The sequence below is a fragment of the Notolepis coatsorum genome (genome assembly GCF_963971535.1).
Source record: "Notolepis coatsorum genome assembly, chromosome: 11".
NCBI classification, from domain to species: domain Eukaryota; kingdom Metazoa; phylum Chordata; class Actinopteri; order Aulopiformes; family Paralepididae; genus Notolepis; species Notolepis coatsorum.
Genome location: NC_140175.1, coordinates 104,694,687 through 104,714,145, shown reverse-complemented (window position 1 = coordinate 104,714,145; position 19,459 = coordinate 104,694,687). Strand labels below are relative to the sequence as shown.

The 19,459-nt window shown below is 41.5% G+C and overlaps 1 protein-coding gene across 2 annotated transcripts in view; it reads left to right on the top strand.

Moving 5' to 3' along the window:
* ggcx (gamma-glutamyl carboxylase) overlaps positions 1-19,459 on the top strand; it is a 43,704-nt gene that overhangs the window by 7,025 nt on the left and 17,220 nt on the right. For both annotated transcript variants that reach the window (XM_084324006.1, XM_084324005.1), the window contains exons 4-8: positions 8,977-9,142; positions 10,874-10,952; positions 11,531-11,637; positions 12,906-13,069; positions 13,997-14,280. In XM_084324006.1, coding sequence (XP_084180132.1) covers positions 8,977-9,142; positions 10,874-10,952; positions 11,531-11,637; positions 12,906-13,069; positions 13,997-14,280 — 800 coding nt within the window. The remainder of the gene's footprint in view (positions 1-8,976; positions 9,143-10,873; positions 10,953-11,530; positions 11,638-12,905; positions 13,070-13,996; positions 14,281-19,459) is intronic.

The window sequence follows — 19,459 nt, the reverse complement described above, 5'->3', positions numbered from 1 at the left end:
TACTTGAGGTAACAGCAGTCGCATCTTTTCACCTGCGCAGCTCGATCTCTCAGTGGCGAGGAGTAACGCGTGGGAGGCTCACGCTGCCTCCGACACTTCCTGATTCTACTGCGCAGGCGCACCAACCGGCCTGTAGGAGTCGCTGTCCACAACGCCCGATCCCCACCCATCAGTTTCCCACCCCCTAATACGACCAATGTGTATTAGTACGGACGACCAGCTAAACTGAAAGCAAATGTGGAGCGCTGGGCTCGAACTGACGAGCCCAGTGTCTCCAGCATTTCGTGGCGAGCGCCTTGCCCACTACGCCACGTAGCCGCCCTGCGTAACCTGCCTTGTTATATTCTGTGGTGGTTAGCTGGTCTATGTTGTTATGTTCTGTGGTGGTTAGCTGGTCTATGTTGTTATATTCTGTGGTGGTTAGCTGATCTATGTTGTTCTGTTCTGTGGTGGTTAGCTGATCTATGTTGTTATATTCTGTGGTGGTTAGCTGGTCTATGTTGTTATGTTCTGTGGTGGTTAGCTGGTCTATGTTGTTCTGTTCTGTGGTGGTTAGCTGGTCTATGTTGTTCTGTTCTGTGGTGGTTAGCTGATCTATGTTGTTATATTCTGTGGTGGTTAGCTGATCTATGTTGTTATATTCTGTGGTGGTTAGCTGATCTATGTTGTTATATTCTGTGGTGGTTAGCTGGTCTATGTTGTTCTGTTCTGTGGTGGTTAGCTGATCTATGTTGTTCTGTTCTGTGGTGGTTAGCTGATCTATGTTGTTCTGTTCTGTGGTGGTTAGCTGATCTATGTTGTTATATTCTGTGGTGGTTAGCTGATCTATGTTGTTCTGTTCTGTGGTGGTTAGCTGATCTATGTTGTTATATTCTGTGGTGGTTAGCTGATCTATGTTATGTTCTGTGGTGGTTAGCTGATCTATGTTGTTATATTCTGTGGTGGTTAGCTGATCTATGTTGTTATGTTCTGTGGTGGTTAGCTGATCTATGTTGTTATGTTCTGTGGTGGTTAGCTGGTCTATGTTATGTTCTGTGGTGGTTAGCTGGTCTATGTTGTTATGTTCTGTGGTGGTTAGCTGATCTATGTTATATTCTGTGGTGGTTAGCTGGTCTATGTTGTTATATTCTGTGGTGGTTAGCTGATCTATGTTGTTATATTCTGTGGTGGTTAGCTGGTCTATGTTGTTATGTTCTGTGGTGGTTAGCTGGTCTATGTTGTTATGTTCTGTGGTGGTTAGCTGATCTATGTTATGTTCTGTGGTGGTTAGCTGATCTATGTTGTTATATTCTGTGGTGGTTAGCTGGTCTATGTTGTTATGTTCTGTGGTGGTTAGCTGGTCTATGTTGTTATGTTCTGTGGTGGTTAGCTGATCTATGTTATGTTCTGTGGTGGTTAGCTGGTCTATGTTGTTATATTCTGTGGTGGTTAGCTGATCTATGTTATATTCTGTGGTGGTTAGCTGATCTATGTTGTTATATTCTGTGGTGGTTAGCTGGTCTATGTTGTTATATTCTGTGGTGGTTAGCTGATCTATGTTATATTCTGTGGTGGTTAGCTGGTCTATGTTGTTATGTTCTGTGGTGGTTAGCTGATCTATGTTATATTCTGTGGTGGTTAGCTGGTCTATGTTGTTATATTCTGTGGTGGTTAGCTGATCTATGTTGTTATATTCTGTGGTGGTTAGCTGGTCTATGTTGTTATGTTCTGTGGTGGTTAGCTGATCTATGTTGTTATATTCTGTGGTGGTTAGCTGGTCTATGTTGTTATGTTCTGTGGTGGTTAGCTGATCTATGTTGTTATGTTCTGTGGTGGTTAGCTGGTCTATGTTGTTATATTCTGTGGTGGTTAGCTGGTCTATGTTGTTATATTCTGTGGTGGTTAGCTGATCTATGTTATGTTCTGTGGTGGTTAGCTGGTCTATGTTGTTATATTCTGTGGTGGTTAGCTGATCTATGTTATATTCTGTGGTGGTTAGCTGATCTATGTTGTTATATTCTGTGGTGGTTAGCTGATCTATGTTATATTCTGTGGTGGTTAGCTGATCTATGTTGTTATATTCTGTGGTGGTTAGCTGATCTATGTTGTTATATTCTGTGGTGGTTAGCTGATCTATGTTATATTCTGTGGTGGTTAGCTGGTCTATGTTGTTATATTCTGTGGTGGTTAGCTGATCTATGTTGTTATATTCTGTGGTGGTTAGCTGGTCTATGTTGTTATATTCTGTGGTGGTTAGCTGATCTATGTTATATTCTGTGGTGGTTAGCTGGTCTATGTTGTTATATTCTGTGGTGGTTAGCTGATCTATGTTGTTATATTCTGTGGTGGTTAGCTGGTCTATGTTGTTATATTCTGTGGTGGTTAGCTGATCTATGTTATATTCTGTGGTGGTTAGCTGGTCTATGTTGTTATGTTCTGTGGTGGTTAGCTGATCTATGTTATGTTCTGTGGTGGTTAGCTGATCTATGTTGTTATATTCTGTGGTGGTTAGCTGATCTATGTTGTTATGTTCTGTGGTGGTTAGCTGATCTATGTTGTTATATTCTGTGGTGGTTAGCTGATCTATGTTGTTATGTTCTGTGGTGGTTAGCTGGTCTATGTTGTTATATTCTGTGGTGGTTAGCTGATCTATGTTATATTCTGTGGTGGTTAGCTGATCTATGTTGTTATATTCTGTGGTGGTTAGCTGATCTATGTTGTTATGTTCTGTGGTGGTTAGCTGATCTATGTTGTTATGTTCTGTGGTGGTTAGCTGATCTATGTTGTTATATTCTGTGGTGGTTAGCTGATCTATGTTGTTATATTCTGTGGTGGTTAGCTGGTCTATGTTGTTATATTCTGTGGTGGTTAGCTGATCTATGTTGTTATATTCTGTGGTGGTTAGCTGGTCTATGTTGTTATATTCTGTGGTGGTTAGCTGATCTATGTTATATTCTGTGGTGGTTAGCTGGTCTATGTTGTTATATTCTGTGGTGGTTAGCTGATCTATGTTATATTCTGTGGTGGTTAGCTGGTCTATGTTGTTATGTTCTGTGGTGGTTAGCTGATCTATGTTATGTTCTGTGGTGGTTAGCTGATCTATGTTGTTATATTCTGTGGTGGTTAGCTGATCTATGTTGTTATGTTCTGTGGTGGTTAGCTGATCTATGTTGTTATATTCTGTGGTGGTTAGCTGATCTATGTTGTTATGTTCTGTGGTGGTTAGCTGGTCTATGTTGTTATATTCTGTGGTGGTTAGCTGATCTATGTTATATTCTGTGGTGGTTAGCTGATCTATGTTGTTATATTCTGTGGTGGTTAGCTGATCTATGTTGTTATGTTCTGTGGTGGTTAGCTGATCTATGTTGTTATGTTCTGTGGTGGTTAGCTGATCTATGTTGTTATATTCTGTGGTGGTTAGCTGATCTATGTTGTTATATTCTGTGGTGGTTAGCTGGTCTATGTTGTTATATTCTGTGGTGGTTAGCTGATCTATGTTGTTCTGTTCTGTGGTGGTTAGCTGGTCTATGTTGTTATATTCTGTGGTGGTTAGCTGATCTATGTTGTTATATTCTGTGGTGGTTAGCTGGTCTATGTTGTTATATTCTGTGGTGGTTAGCTGATCTATGTTGTTATATTCTGTGGTGGTTAGCTGATCTATGTTGTTATGTTCTGTGGTGGTTAGCTGATCTATGTTATATTCTGTGGTGGTTAGCTGATCTATGTTGTTCTGTTTTGTGGTGGTTAGCTGGTCTATGTTGTTCTGTTCTGTGGTGGTTAGCTGATCTATGTTGTTATGTTCTGTGGTGGTTAGCTGATCTATGTTGTTATATTCTGTGGTGGTTAGCTGATCTATGTTGTTATGTTCTGTGGTGGTTAGCTGATCTATGTTGTTATGTTCTGTGGTGGTTAGCTGATCTATGTTGTTATGTTCTGTGGTGGTTAGCTGATCTATGTTGTTATATTCTGTGGTGGTTAGCTGATCTATGTTGTTCTGTTCTGTGGTGGTTAGCTGGTCTATGTTGTTCTGTTCTGTGGTGGTTAGCTGGTCTATGTTGTTCTGTTCTGTGGTGGTTAGCTGATCTATGTTGTTATGTTCTGTGGTGGTTAGCTGATCTATGTTGTTATATTCTGTGGTGGTTAGCTGATCTATGTTGTTATATTCTGTGGTGGTTAGCTGATCTATGTTGTTATATTCTGTGGTGGTTAGCTGGTCTATGTTGTTCTGTTCTGTGGTGGTTAGCTGATCTATGTTGTTCTGTGGTGGTTAGCTGATCTATGTTGTTATATTCTGTGGTGGTTAGCTGATCTATGTTGTTCTGTGGTGGTTAGCTGATCTATGTTGTTATATTCTGTGGTGGTTAGCTGATCTATGTTGTTATATTCTGTGGTGGTTAGCTGGTCTATGTTGTTATGTTCTGTGGTGGTTAGCTGATCTATGTTGTTATATTCTGTGGTGGTTAGCTGATCTATGTTATGTTCTGTGGTGGTTAGCTGGTCTATGTTGTTATATTCTGTGGTGGTTAGCTGGTCTATGTTGTTATGTTCTGTGGTGGTTAGCTGATCTATGTTGTTATATTCTGTGGTGGTTAGCTGATCTATGTTGTTATATTCTGTGGTGGTTAGCTGATCTATGTTATATTCTGTGGTGGTTAGCTGATCTATGTTGTTATATTCTGTGGTGGTTAGCTGGTCTATGTTGTTATGTTCTGTGGTGGTTAGCTGGTCTATGTTGTTATATTCTGTGGTGGTTAGCTGATCTATGTTATATTCTGTGGTGGTTAGCTGGTCTATGTTGTTATATTCTGTGGTGGTTAGCTGGTCTATGTTGTTATGTTCTGTGGTGGTTAGCTGGTCTATGTTGTTATGTTCTGTGGTGGTTAGCTGGTCTATGTTGTTATGTTCTGTGGTGGTTAGCTGATCTATGTTGTTATGTTCTGTGGTGGTTAGCTGGTCTATGTTGTTATATTCTGTGGTGGTTAGCTGATCTATGTTGTTCTGTTTTGTGGTGGTTAGCTGGTCTATGTTGTTCTGTTCTGTGGTGGTTAGCTGATCTATGTTGTTATGTTCTGTGGTGGTTAGCTGATCTATGTTGTTATATTCTGTGGTGGTTAGCTGATCTATGTTGTTATGTTCTGTGGTGGTTAGCTGATCTATGTTGTTATGTTCTGTGGTGGTTAGCTGATCTATGTTGTTATGTTCTGTGGTGGTTAGCTGATCTATGTTGTTATATTCTGTGGTGGTTAGCTGATCTATGTTGTTCTGTTCTGTGGTGGTTAGCTGGTCTATGTTGTTCTGTTCTGTGGTGGTTAGCTGGTCTATGTTGTTCTGTTCTGTGGTGGTTAGCTGATCTATGTTGTTATGTTCTGTGGTGGTTAGCTGATCTATGTTGTTATATTCTGTGGTGGTTAGCTGATCTATGTTGTTATATTCTGTGGTGGTTAGCTGATCTATGTTGTTATATTCTGTGGTGGTTAGTTGGTCTATGTTGTTCTGTTCTGTGGTGGTTAGCTGATCTATGTTGTTCTGTGGTGGTTAGCTGATCTATGTTGTTATATTCTGTGGTGGTTAGCTGATCTATGTTGTTCTGTGGTGGTTAGCTGATCTATGTTGTTATATTCTGTGGTGGTTAGCTGATCTATGTTGTTATATTCTGTGGTGGTTAGCTGGTCTATGTTGTTATGTTCTGTGGTGGTTAGCTGATCTATGTTGTTATATTCTGTGGTGGTTAGCTGATCTATGTTATGTTCTGTGGTGGTTAGCTGGTCTATGTTGTTATATTCTGTGGTGGTTAGCTGGTCTATGTTGTTATGTTCTGTGGTGGTTAGCTGATCTATGTTGTTATATTCTGTGGTGGTTAGCTGATCTATGTTGTTATATTCTGTGGTGGTTAGCTGATCTATGTTATATTCTGTGGTGGTTAGCTGATCTATGTTGTTATATTCTGTGGTGGTTAGCTGGTCTATGTTGTTATGTTCTGTGGTGGTTAGCTGGTCTATGTTGTTATATTCTGTGGTGGTTAGCTGATCTATGTTATATTCTGTGGTGGTTAGCTGGTCTATGTTGTTATATTCTGTGGTGGTTAGCTGGTCTATGTTGTTATGTTCTGTGGTGGTTAGCTGGTCTATGTTGTTATGTTCTGTGGTGGTTAGCTGATCTATGTTGTTATGTTCTGTGGTGGTTAGCTGGTCTATGTTGTTATGTTCTGTGGTGGTTAGCTGGTCTATGTTGTTATGTTCTGTGGTGGTTAGCTGGTCTATGTTGTTATGTTCTGTGGTGGTTAGCTGGTCTATGTTGTTATGTTCTGTGGTGGTTAGCTGATCTATGTTGTTATGTTCTGTGGTGGTTAGCTGGTCTATGTTGTTATATTCTGTGGTGGTTAGCTGATCTATGTTGTTATTAGGGGTGGGAATCACCAGTTTCATCACGATACGATACGATATCGATTCTTTGGACAACGATACGATATTTGGCGATATCACAAAGTCTCACGATACAATACGAGATACGATTAGATTCAGGTGCCTGCAATCGATAATATGAGATGATATCATATGCCCATTTAACACAATCAGTCACATTTAGATCAACAAAAAAAAGGTAACAAATATCATTTTGACATTTGTATTTTTGAGCTCTTCCAGACATCAAAGGAAAATCAATCTATTGTTTTTAATACAAATAGACCTCCTGTTCACTGTAAAGTGCCACGTTTTGATATATTGAGCTTTAAACTTTAAGCTCCATTTTTTGGAACTCAAAACTCACAGCCTAAAACCCCTCCCTACCTCCCTCTCCCAAACCGTGCCTACAACAATTTGTTGATGTTGCATGATCATGTATAGGCCTACATTTATTATGTATTATATTGTTTAAATAACAAAAACATCAAACTCCTCTGACCTCATTCTGGTCTTTCCAAAGAGAGACACACACACACACACACACACACACACACACACACACAGAAAGGGAGAACGCTATATGCTGTAACGTCTACACACACACACACACACACACACACACACACACACACACACACAGAAAGGGAGAATGCTATGCTGTAACGTCTACACACAGAGCTGTAACATCTACACACACGGAGCTACTGCTGTTGTTCTTAGGCGGATATGAGACTCGCCACAGGATTTTCAAAATAAGAGTATCGATATGAATCGATCTTATTACATTGCATCGATCCGATTCGATCGTTGATAATTACATCGATGTATCGATCTGGATCGATGTATCGTCCCACCCCTAGTTGTTATGTTCTGTGGTGGTTAGCTGGTCTATGTTGTTATATTCTGTGGTGGTTAGCTGATCTATGTTGTTATGTTCTGTGGTGGTTAGCTGATCTATGTTGTTATATTCTGTGGTGGTTAGCTGATCTATGTTATATTCTGTGGTGGTTAGCTGATCTATGTTGTTATGTTCTGTGGTGGTTAGCTGGTCTATGTTGTTATATTCTGTGGTGGTTAGCTGATCTATGTTGTTATGTTCTGTGGTGGTTAGCTGGTCTATGTTGTTATGTTCTGTGGTGGTTAGCTGGTCTATGTTGTTATATTCTGTGGTGGTTAGCTGATCTATGTTGTTATGTTCTGTGGTGGTTAGCTGGTCTATGTTGTTATGTTCTGTGGTGGTTAGCTGATCTATGTTGTTATATTCTGTGGTGGTTAGCTGATCTATGTTATATTCTGTGGTGGTTAGCTGATCTATGTTGTTATGTTCTGTGGTGGTTAGCTGGTCTATGTTATATTCTGTGGTGGTTAGCTGATCTATGTTGTTATGTTCTGTGGTGGTTAGCTGGTCTATGTTGTTATGTTCTGTGGTGGTTAGCTGGTCTATGTTGTTATATTCTGTGGTGGTTAGCTGATCTATGTTGTTATGTTCTGTGGTGGTTAGCTGGTCTATGTTGTTATGTTCTGTGGTGGTTAGCTGATCTATGTTGTTATGTTCTGTGGTGGTTAGCTGGTCTATGTCGTTATATTCTGGTGGCTGACACACAGCAACCCTGACCCTGACTGTAACCTAGGGGAATAAGTGAGCAGCCTTGAGGGAGAATTGGGGAGACATGTTAATTAAATAAAAATTGCTTTATACTAGGGATGTCCGATATTATCGGCCGATATTGGCATAAAAATGTGATATCGGAAAATATGGTTTTTTCTTTTTTCTTTCTTTTTCTTTTTACATTTACATAACCTTTATTTACCCAGGCAAGCAAGTAAGAACAAATTATTATTTTATTTATTGTCAAAGTATGCATAATGTTGTGTTAATTACACGACAAGAGATATGTAATGTTAATTACCTGAAATTATTCAGTTTTTTGGGGGGGAAACACTGCATATATTGGTATCGGTTGATATCGGTATCGGAAATTAAGAGTTGGACAATATCGGTATATCGTATCGGTAAAAAAGCCAATATCGAGCATCCCTACTTTATACTGTTGGTTCTTATGATGTGTGTGTGTGTGTGTGTCTCTGTGTATGTCTCTGTGTGTGTGTGTGTGTGTGTCTGTGTGTGTGTGTGTGTCTCTGTGTGTGTGTCTCTTTCTGTGTCTCTCTGTGTGTGTGTCTCTCTGTGTGTGTCTCTGTGTGTGTGTTTGTGTGTGTGTCTCTCTGTGTGTGTCTCTGTGTGTGTGTGTCTCTCTCTGTGTGTGTGTCTCTGTGTGTGTCTCTCTGTGTGTGTCTCTCTGTCTCTCTCTCTCTCTGTGTGTGTCTCTCTGTGTGTGTGTGTGTGTGTGTGTGTGTGTGTCTCTCTCTCTGTGTGTGTGTGTCTGTGTGTGTGTCTCTGTGTGTGTGTGTGTCTCTGTGTGTGTGTGTGTCTCTGTGTGTATGTCTCTGTGTGTGTGTGTGTCTCTCTCTCTGTGTGTGTGTGTCTCTGTGTGTGTGTCTCTGTGTGTGTGTGTGTCTCTGTGTGTGTGTCTCTGTGTGTGTGTGTGTGTGTGTGTCTCTGTGTGTGTCTCTGTGTGTCTCTGTGTGTGTGCAGGTGCTCTGGGCATCATGCTGGGCTGCTTCCACCGTCTGTCCTGCCTGATGTTCTCCTCCACCTACTGGTTTGTGTTCTTCTTGGATAAAACCGCCTGGAACAACCACTCTTATCTCTACGGCCTCATCGGCTTCCAGCTCTTCTTCATGGACGCCAACAGATACTGGTGAGACTGGTGACAGACTGGTGACAGACTGGTGAGACTGGTGTCATACTGGAGAGACTGGTGACAGACTGGAGAGAGACTGGAGAGTAGGGCTGACCCCTATTAATCGATTAGTCGACTAATCGGTCGAAAGGAGCCGTAGTCGTCTGGCCAACCTCTTAGTCGAATATAATAAAAAAAAATATATTTTTATTTTTTAATCATTCTTTCCAAAAGAAAAGAGGCCTCTAACACTAATGGCACGCATACCAGAGGCTAACTGCCTAAGAAAACCGGCACAGAGGCACTGAAAGAGGATTTCACCCATCTAATGAACACACTAGACTAGACAAATATCAACATGTATCCATCAGTGGACCAATTGCATGCTTTTGCAGAGGACAAGAAGCCTTCAGTCGACTCCTTCAGACATCAAGCACCCCCCACAGCCCAAATGGAATGTTTAATATTATATATATATTTTTTTGACCAATAGTCGACTAACGGCAAATTTTGGCCAATCCTAGTCGACCATCCAAATCCTTAGTCGGGGACAGCCCTACTGGAGACAGACTGGAGAGACTGGAGAGACTGGAGACAGACTGGAGACAGACTGGAGAGACTGGAGAGAGACTGGAGAGAGACTGGAGAGAGACTGGAGACAGACTGGAGACAGACTGGAGACAGACTGGAGAGACTTGAGACAGACTGGAGACACTGGAGAGAGACTGGAGAGACTGGAGAGACTAGAGAGAGACTGGAGAGACTGGAGAGACTAGAGAGAGACTGGAGAGACTGGAGAGACTAGAGACAGACTGGAGAGACTGGAGACAGACTGGAGACGGACTGGAGAGAGACTGGAGAGAGACTGGAGAGACTGGAGAGACTGGAGAGACTGGAGAGAGACTGGAGAGACTGGAGAGAGACTGGAGAGACTGGAGAGACTGGAGAGACTGGAGAGACTGGAGAGAGACTGGAGAGAGACTGGAGAGACTAGAGAGACTGGAGACTGGAGAGACTGGAGAGAGACTGGAGAGACTGGAGAGACTGGTGACAGACTGGAGAGACAGACTGGAGAGAGACTGGAGAGACTGGAGAGACTGAAGACAGACTGGAGAGAGACTGGAGACAGACTGGAGACAGACTGGAGACAGACTGGAGACAGACTGGAGAGACTGGAGAGACTGGTGACATACTATCAAATTGGTTTTAAGTAGGGATGTCCGATATTATCGGCCTACCGATATTGGCATAAAAATTTGATATCGGAAAATATCTATCTGTTTTCAAAAGATTTTTTTAATTTAAATTATTTTTTTTACATTTATTTAACCTTTATTTACCCAGGCAAGCAAGTAAGAACAAATTATTATTTTATTTATTGTCAAAGTATGCATAATGTTGTGTTAATTACACGACAAGAGATATGTAATGTTAATTACCTGAAATTATTCTGTTTTTTGGGGGGGGAAACCCTGCATATATCGGTATCGGTTGATATCGGTATCGGAAATTAAGAGTTGGACAATATCGGTATCGGTAAAAAAGCCAATATCGACCATCCCTAGTTATAAGCCATAAATATTGGATCCGATTTTCTTTCTATAAAGCATTTAAAAGTGAATTGTATCCTTTTTAAATGCCCTAAAATGAAAAACAGTGCTTAGAAAAGTACTTGAAAGAGCTTGAATTTAATTTTGCAATGTCTGTGGGAACCCTGAATTAACTTCTCAGAATGTGTCTGTTTTGCAGGTCAGTTGATGGATTACGGAAACCAGCCAAGAGAAATGCCCATGTACCACTCTGGAATTACACTCTCCTCAGGACACAGGTAGGACCACACTCTCAGGACACAGGTAGGACCACACTCTCAGGACACAGGTAGGACCACACTCTCAGGACACAGGTAGGACCACACTCTCAGGACACAGGTAGGACCACAGACCTCCACAATATCAGACCTCCACAATATCAGACAGACCGACCACAATATCAGACAGACCGACCTCAATATCAGACAGACCACAATATCAGACAGACCGACCACAATATCAGACAGACCGACCACAATATCAGACAGACCGACCACAATATCAGACAGACCGACCACAATATCAGACAGACCGACCACAATATCAGACAGACCACCACAATATAAGACAGACCGACCACAATATCAGACAGACCGACCACAATATCAGACAGACCACCACAATATCAGACAGACCGACCACAATATCAGACAGACCCACCACAATATCAGACAGACCGACCACAATATCAGACAGACCCACCACAATATCAGACAGACCGACCACTGCAGTATCAGTGTTAGTATCGTCTGACTTCTCAGATAGGACCCACTGCTTGTTTTATTGACATGTTTATCATGTTCTAATCTCCTTCCAGATCTTCATTGTCTACTTCATTGCTGGCATCAAGAAGCTGGATTTAGACTGGGTGGAGGGGTACTCCATGTCGTACCTGGCCCACCATTGGCTGTTCGATCCCTTCAAGTCAGTTTATCATTCAGCAGCTTTTAAAATAACCTTATTTAAGGAAAGGTTAAGGATGTTTAGAAGCCTGTCCTATTGATTATTGATCACTAACCACACCCCTCTTAAAGTTAATGTTCTTATTGATCACTAACCACACCCCTCTTAAAGTTAATATTCTTATTGATCACTAACCACACCCCGTTTAAAGTTAATATTTTTATTGATCACTAACCACACCCCTCTTAAAGTTAAGGTTATTATTGATCACTGACCACACCCCTCTTAAAGTTAATGTTCTTATTGATCACTGACCACACCTCTCTTAAAGTTAATGTTCTTATTGATCACTGACCACACCCCTCTTAAAGTTAATGTTCTTATTGATCACTGGCCACACCCCTCTTAAAGTTAATGTTCTTATTGATCACTGACCACACCCCTCTTAAAGTTAAGGTTCTTAATACTATTGCACCTTGCACAAGGAATCACACATCGTTGATTTAGTAGCACCTTCGATATTATTTGTACACGCATATTTTATATTTATTGATAATCTGTTGGTAGGAGTACGTTGTACAGAGTAGCCAAAACTTTGGCTATATATATATTTGCACATGGGGTTGACTTAGGATCTGTATATGATACGGGGGGGGGGCATGTACTCTTGTTTTTTACCTTTTATTCTTAAATCTTTTATTCTCATATATATATATTTTTTAATCTACTTTTTCTCCCATTTTCTATTTTTCTCCCATCCCAATTTCGTATCGTCCAATTCTACCCTCCCCATGTCTCGAACGCTGTTAGGCCATGCCTCCCACAAGCCTTGCATCACGCGTCCCCTCCGGTACTCGAGGAAGCAGCCATCGCATCTTTTCACCTGCACAGCGCGATCTCTCAGCGGCGAGGGTCTGCGTGGGAGGGACACACCGCCCTCGTCGCTTCCTGATTCTACTGCGCAGGCGCACCAACCGACCTGTAGGAGTCGCTGTCCACAACGTCCGATCCCCACCCACCAGCTTCCCACCCCTAACACTGCCAATTGCGTTAGTATGAACGACCAGCCAAGCTGGTAGCAATGCCGAGAGCTGGGCTCGAACCCAGCATCTCCTGCATTAGTGGCGAGCGCCTTGCCCACTGCGCCACTTAGCCGCCCTTATTCTTATATTTCTATTGTAATTTTTAATACCTTGCCTGTACCCTCCCCCTCCCCTGTGCTGCTATGACATCTGCATTTCCCCCAAGGGGATCAATAAAGGAAAAGGTTGTCCGTTTATCTGACCCAGGCTGATCCTTCCTGTGGAGCTGGTCAATCTGTTGGTGATTCACGGCGGAGGCCTGTTTCTGGACCTGACTGCCGGCTGGCTGCTCTTCTTCGACGCCACGCGGCCCTACGCCATCTTCTTCGTCAGCTACTTCCACTGCATGAACTCCCAGCTGTTCAGCATCGGTGAGAATCTTCTAACCATAACCCTGAACCCTGTTCAGCATCAGTGAGAATGCTCTAACAACCAGTTAACATGCAACCGGACGATGGGCCCACCGGCGCAACACAGCACTTTGCGAGCGTCTAGCGGCCTTTATTTTATTATTTATAATATATAGCATTAAAGCCATATTTGTTGCCTTTCGAATGCCACCTCACTCGACAAAATTCGTTCAGCGGTTCTCGAGTTACATGCCGATATGTCAGGCATACGACTTTGTACATGCGAGCCCCAGATTACCACCCCTGACTCCCGAGGCTCTGATTGCAACAGGGTTGTAGCCAATGAGTGTAGCTTTCCAATGATACCCCACGTGGGGTTGTGCGAATCAGGGATCTAGGTGAAAATTTATGAGCGAAACGGGAAGTGAAAAATTCACGGAATGCATTGCATTGCCTTCATGAGGAAATGGATTACTGGAGAACTTATTTTTTACACAGTTTACCAAAATCGCTCTAAATCACCCATTTCTGAACGGATTTCTATGAAATTTGGACCTGTACTACACAAGACTCCAGGCTGTTTGGTATATATATACCAATTTTTGGATATTCTTTTTTTTGGATATTGTAACTACTACAGAAAAACGTGAGTACACAATTACAAGTACAACTCAAGTTCAGCCCTATGTTACTGTACATTAGCACTAAAAGTGATTTTTCTTTATTGTGTAAGAAACTTCAGAATGTTATCTTTCAAAAGAGACCAGGCGTATGCATGTGCTATAAGTATAAAGATACGCTTTGAAATAAAAGTATGCAGTCCTCAAGTTCAAGTAAAAAAATAAAAATGGCCGCTTTTCTGGGCGCCAGTTATGTGGCTAACCATAACCCTGAACCCTGTTCAGCATCAGTGAGAATGCTCTAAAAACTCTAACCCTATATCCACAGGGATGTTTGCATACACCATGCTGGCCACCAGTCCTCTGTTCTGCCACCCTGATTGGCCCCGCAGATTCTTCGCTCGGTTCCCAGCATGCCTCAGGGCGGTGCTCCCTCTCACCGATCCAGCCCCACAGCCCAGCACTTCCTGTGTCTACCCAGAATCCCCTAGTCCTCAGCGCCAAGAGAGGAAGAAGTCTCGCACCAGGCTGAGACACAAGCTAGCGGCTCTGTTCACTCTGCTCTACATGGCTGAGCAGTTCTTCCTCCCCTACTCTCACTTCATCACCAAGGTACTACAGTACTTCCTGTTTCCTCTACTCTCACTAGTAATATCTGTTGTTGATATGAAAACATCTGTACTGAAATAGGTGCAGTAATATCTGTTGATGATATGAGAACATCTGTACTGAAATAGGTGCAGTAATATCTGTTGATGATATGAGAACATCTCTACTGAAATAGGTGCAGTAATATCTGTTGATATGAGAACATCTGTACTGAAATATGTGCAGTAATATCTGTTGATGATATGAGAACATCTGTACTGAAATAGGTGCAGTAATATCTGTTGATGATATGAGAACATCTGTACTGAAATAGGTGCAGTAATATCTGTTGATGATATGAGAACATCTCAACTGAAATAGGTGACCAATAGATGGTGACCATCAAAGTGCAGGTCCAGCTTTGATGGAGTGTCATGAACTTGCACTTTGATGGTTCCCAAGCTGTTTCCCATCTAAACCTGGCTGCCCACTGAACTCTACGCACCCAGAACTCTAACCCACACATTCGCCACGCTCACACACAAACAAACGTGCACACACACACACACACACACACACACACACACGCACATGCACACACGCACACACACTGTCATACATACCCCCACCTCTCCCAATGCTCTTTCACCCACCTACCCTTCCCCCGTTCCTGCACTACAGTATATTGACTCTGCTGTGATGTCATGTTTTTATCTGTATTTATCAGATGTTATGTATATCTCCATGTGCCCCCCCCCCCCCCCCCCCCCCCCCCCCACACACACACTTTTTACGCTGTTCACAGCCCACAGTTTTCATATGTGCATGTGTTAATGACTAATTAAATGTAACTGAATGTAATGTAATTGACACTTGGTCTTCCTGAAGTCCACCATGAGCTCCTTGGTCTTCCTGGGCCCTGTTCCTCGTACCTGGCTAACTGAGTTAGCCGGATAATTTTCAGGATAACTTGACATAAGCTAGACCTGTCGGTTCCCCGAAGCGCGGCCGTCTAAATCACTATGGCAACAGATCAGAAAGTTTGAACCTGGTCCAGCGCAGGGTTAAGTTCAGTTAGCTGGATAACCTGGCCACGCCCTCGCAAAAAGAAATGCCAGCTCCCGTCCCTTCCTCACAGTCTAGATCCCATTATACCATTCTGAATTATGTTTTTGTGCTTCGTTTTTCTAGAGGGGGCTTTTGAAATGTAAAATAATAGACTTAAAATGCTGATAATAAATCATATTCAGCCTATGGATTTACTTTGTCCTAAATAATGCACGTCATAGTTATACGGATACGGCGCTCGCGAGTCGCGACACACACTATGTGGTTATTTTAATAACTGAGCATTGCAAATGTGAATCCCGCTGGGATATTTTTAATGAATGAAATCGGGCGTTTGGCTCTGATTCGTTTCATATTCTCCGCTGTGGATCATGGATGTATTTGCTTAACGGAGCGCCCGGATTGTGTTTCATTCAAGCATAAATTGAAGCGTCTTTATACGTGGATTGTGGATGTGAATTACGACGAATCTGAATATGTGGATTGTTGAATTGTATCGCTGTCACTCACACGTTATTGTGATATTGTAACTGGTATTAAAATGTCTGAGGAGATGCGCTGTTTGACGGATTTGATGACGTGGACGTGACTTGAGAAAATGAGCAATTGCAAGCCTTTGACGTTTTGATGAATGAATTTGAGAAAATGCATTTATCTGTTCAAGCACTGTTATCTGATGATGAACAAGAGGGTGATGAACATGACTGGTGTCACTGGTATAAACCAACGGTTAATCAATTCAATGCATGTATGGATGATGTCCGAAACAGATTAAAACCTGATTAATAGTTAAACTGTAAGCCACTCTGACACGTTATTTCGGGGGTCGCGCCTTGAAAACTTTGGGAACCATGTATTTATATAGTACATGATACCTAAGCACATACAGTACAGATATCCTCATAAGTATCTATTAATTCGTATCAATTAGATACTCTTTGGGCTTGTTTTTATCTACTTATTCTGAAAGAGTTGAACTAATTATTTTCTCTAGCAAGATCTCATTCGATTATTCATTCCATTAAGCCTACTGCCAGCAGGCACATAAAGAAATATAATCTGATTGATTGGGGTAATGATGAGGGACTTAAAATGTGCCTATAGATTATGTATTTAACTTGTCGGCGAGGCTATTGAGCCATACTGTATTGTACCCATTCTGCAATCTGTTAATAAAGTTTTCAATCAATCAATCAATGCCGTTAGAAAATCAGGATTTCTGCGATCGACACCTGCTGTATTTTCAGGTGAGGCGGCCGCGCGCAATTATCCTGAGTATCAAGTCTGGTTCGAATTAACGAGACTGAATCAGCGTTCGAGGAACAGGGAAAGCCTGGATTCAAACATTGGGTTAATTGAATCTGGCTAATGGGACTTTTGATCGACTTAGTTGAACCAGGTACGGGGAATAGGGCCCTGGGCCCTCATTTATCAATGTTGCGTACGCGCAGATATGTGCGTAACCCGTGCGTACGATCGTTTCTAAGCAAAGTGTGGGACTTATCAATTTGAACGTGTGCTTGACTTTGTGCGTATATTTATGCACAGCTCCGGCCGTGCGTACCTGCCGCCCGGTGGTAGAATATGGAGACTGCAGACTGCAACGTGGAAATAAGCTTCCGTGCATTAGTTTCAACACTGGCGTGTTCAACTTCTGTATGACCCGTAATTCATTATAGTTCATTGTAAAATAGCGACAGTGTAATTATAACGTGCTCACGCTTGAACAAGAGGTTGGCCTGCTTGTTTGGCAGGGGGGGCAGATGCAGAACACCCACCTCCAAACGCGATTAAATATTGTTTCAAATAAAAGCGAAATACTATTATTTTGTGTCATGTTTCCAAATAAGATTGGTCACAACGAAATGCTTTCTACTTCAATTTGTTGGTTAGAATAGATTACCTCCGTTGAAACTTCACTGAGACTAACAGTCTATTTGTGAGCTCCCGCACAGACGTGATAATAATAATAATAATAATAACAATAATAATAATAGCTTCATTTTATATAGCGCCTTTCAAGAGACCCAAGGTCGCTTTACATAGATAGGGGGGGGAAATAACAATGTAACAAACCTAGTGGACAGACATAACATATAAATATGATGATGGAATTCATTCAAGTCAGTCTCCACCCTCGGGTCTTTGCCACCGGCACGGTCCATCGTGATATTGGAGATGGATCGAGCAATAGACTGTTACTGTAGCTGTCAAAGCTCCATCACAAATGCAGTTATGTGAATAGAAAGGGATTCCACTCAGTCAATGTTGCGATGCGCATTTGCCTGATTCATGTCGTTGCTGCATACCGGGAGGAAAGGCAATGTTGCATGTTTTCAATTAATTAAATAAAACGGATACTTTTTGCAAGGGTTTACTGACTGTCATACAAATAATCAACCAACTACATACTGTAACCTTTCAGTGCACGTTTTTATTTACATTGTGACAACAGCCTTGTGAGCTCCCGCAGTGACCCGCACAGAGACATGATGGAATTCAAGTTCAAGTTTGTATTGATCACATATAGGCAGGCTACACATGGCGTAGGCTACATCATACATGGCAGTGAGATTCATTGTTCTTGTATATGCTCTCGTATTATTGTAATATAGGCTACCTAATACCGACATCAAAATAGATTGTATGCCTCTACAAATCATATGCAGGTAGAACATTGACGGAAAATCCGTCGCGATTTGGAATAAAATTGAGGAGAACTTTAATCCCTGGGTATTAATAGAACAAAACGGAAAAAGGCAGTCATATTCCAGCACGGTCTTTATTAGTTAATGTGATCTTTAAGTTAATAGATATCATATCAGACACCACCGTACGTGTACATGTCTGTCAGCCTGTCACGTATTTCTCCCATAACACGCTTCGCTCGGCTTAGTCCACTTTTCCACATTTCATGGGGGTGTTCCATTACCGTATATGGTTAATTACGGGCGGTGCTATATGCGAATACTTAAAATCGTGCACGAGCGCGGAGCGTAGAACAAGTGGCATTTATCAACACGGAGTACTTGCCGGTGTGCGTGAGACACGTCCGCACGTGTGATAAATCCAGATTTTTTTGTGCGTACACGTATTCTAAATTCTGTGCTTACGAACGAAAGTAGAACACTTTCTAAGAACTGTTGATAAATGAGGGCCCTGGTGTGTCTATGACACTGTGTCCTTGTTCTCAGTTTCATGAGTTATGACGAGTTAACAACATCCATGTCACTGATTTGGCTTGTACCATCATATGGCTGCTTGAGGCTATATTTATAATAATAATAATTATTAGGGATGCTCGATATTGGCTTTTTTACCGATACCGATATACCGATATTGTCCAACTCTTAATTTCCGATACCGATATCAACCGATACCGATATATGCAGGGTCCCCCCCCCCCCCCCCCCACAAAATGGAATAATTTCAGGTAATTAACATTACATATCTCTTGTTGTGGAATTAACACAACATTATGCATACTTTTGACAATAAATAAAATCAGAATTTGTTCTTACTTGCTTGCCTGGGTAAATAATGGGTAATATCGGTAGGCCGATAATATCGGACATCCCTAATTATTATTATATAATTATAATATGTATTATTATTATTATTATTAGTATATGCATTATTGTTGTTGTTAATTGATTGATTGATTGATGTTTTTAATTTGTGTGTCTTACATACAGGTGTATTCCCAGCCCATATGGGCTTACAAGACACATAACAATAAGTATATAATATTATACTTGACAAATTACTTGACAAATTATGACATATAGACCAAGATGGCCACAAAAAAAATTTAAATACAATAAAAAGTGTAATATAACACAAGCTATACGCAATGTATGTAAACAAAGAAACAAGAGGAATTAATATACAATTATATAGGATATAGTGTGTTTAGTCTCAAGTGCCATGCTTTCTCTAAAAATCCTGCAAAACTGAAGATGTCCTCCACAAAAAAACAACTCAACATACAACTCTCAGACTGCCAAAACAAATCTGGATTTACAATTAGAATTTTCTCAAATAAAACCCTCCTCAAATCGGTGTACAAAGGGCAATAAAAAACAAAATGATATTCATCTTCCACCACTCCCAGATCACATAGAACACACAACCG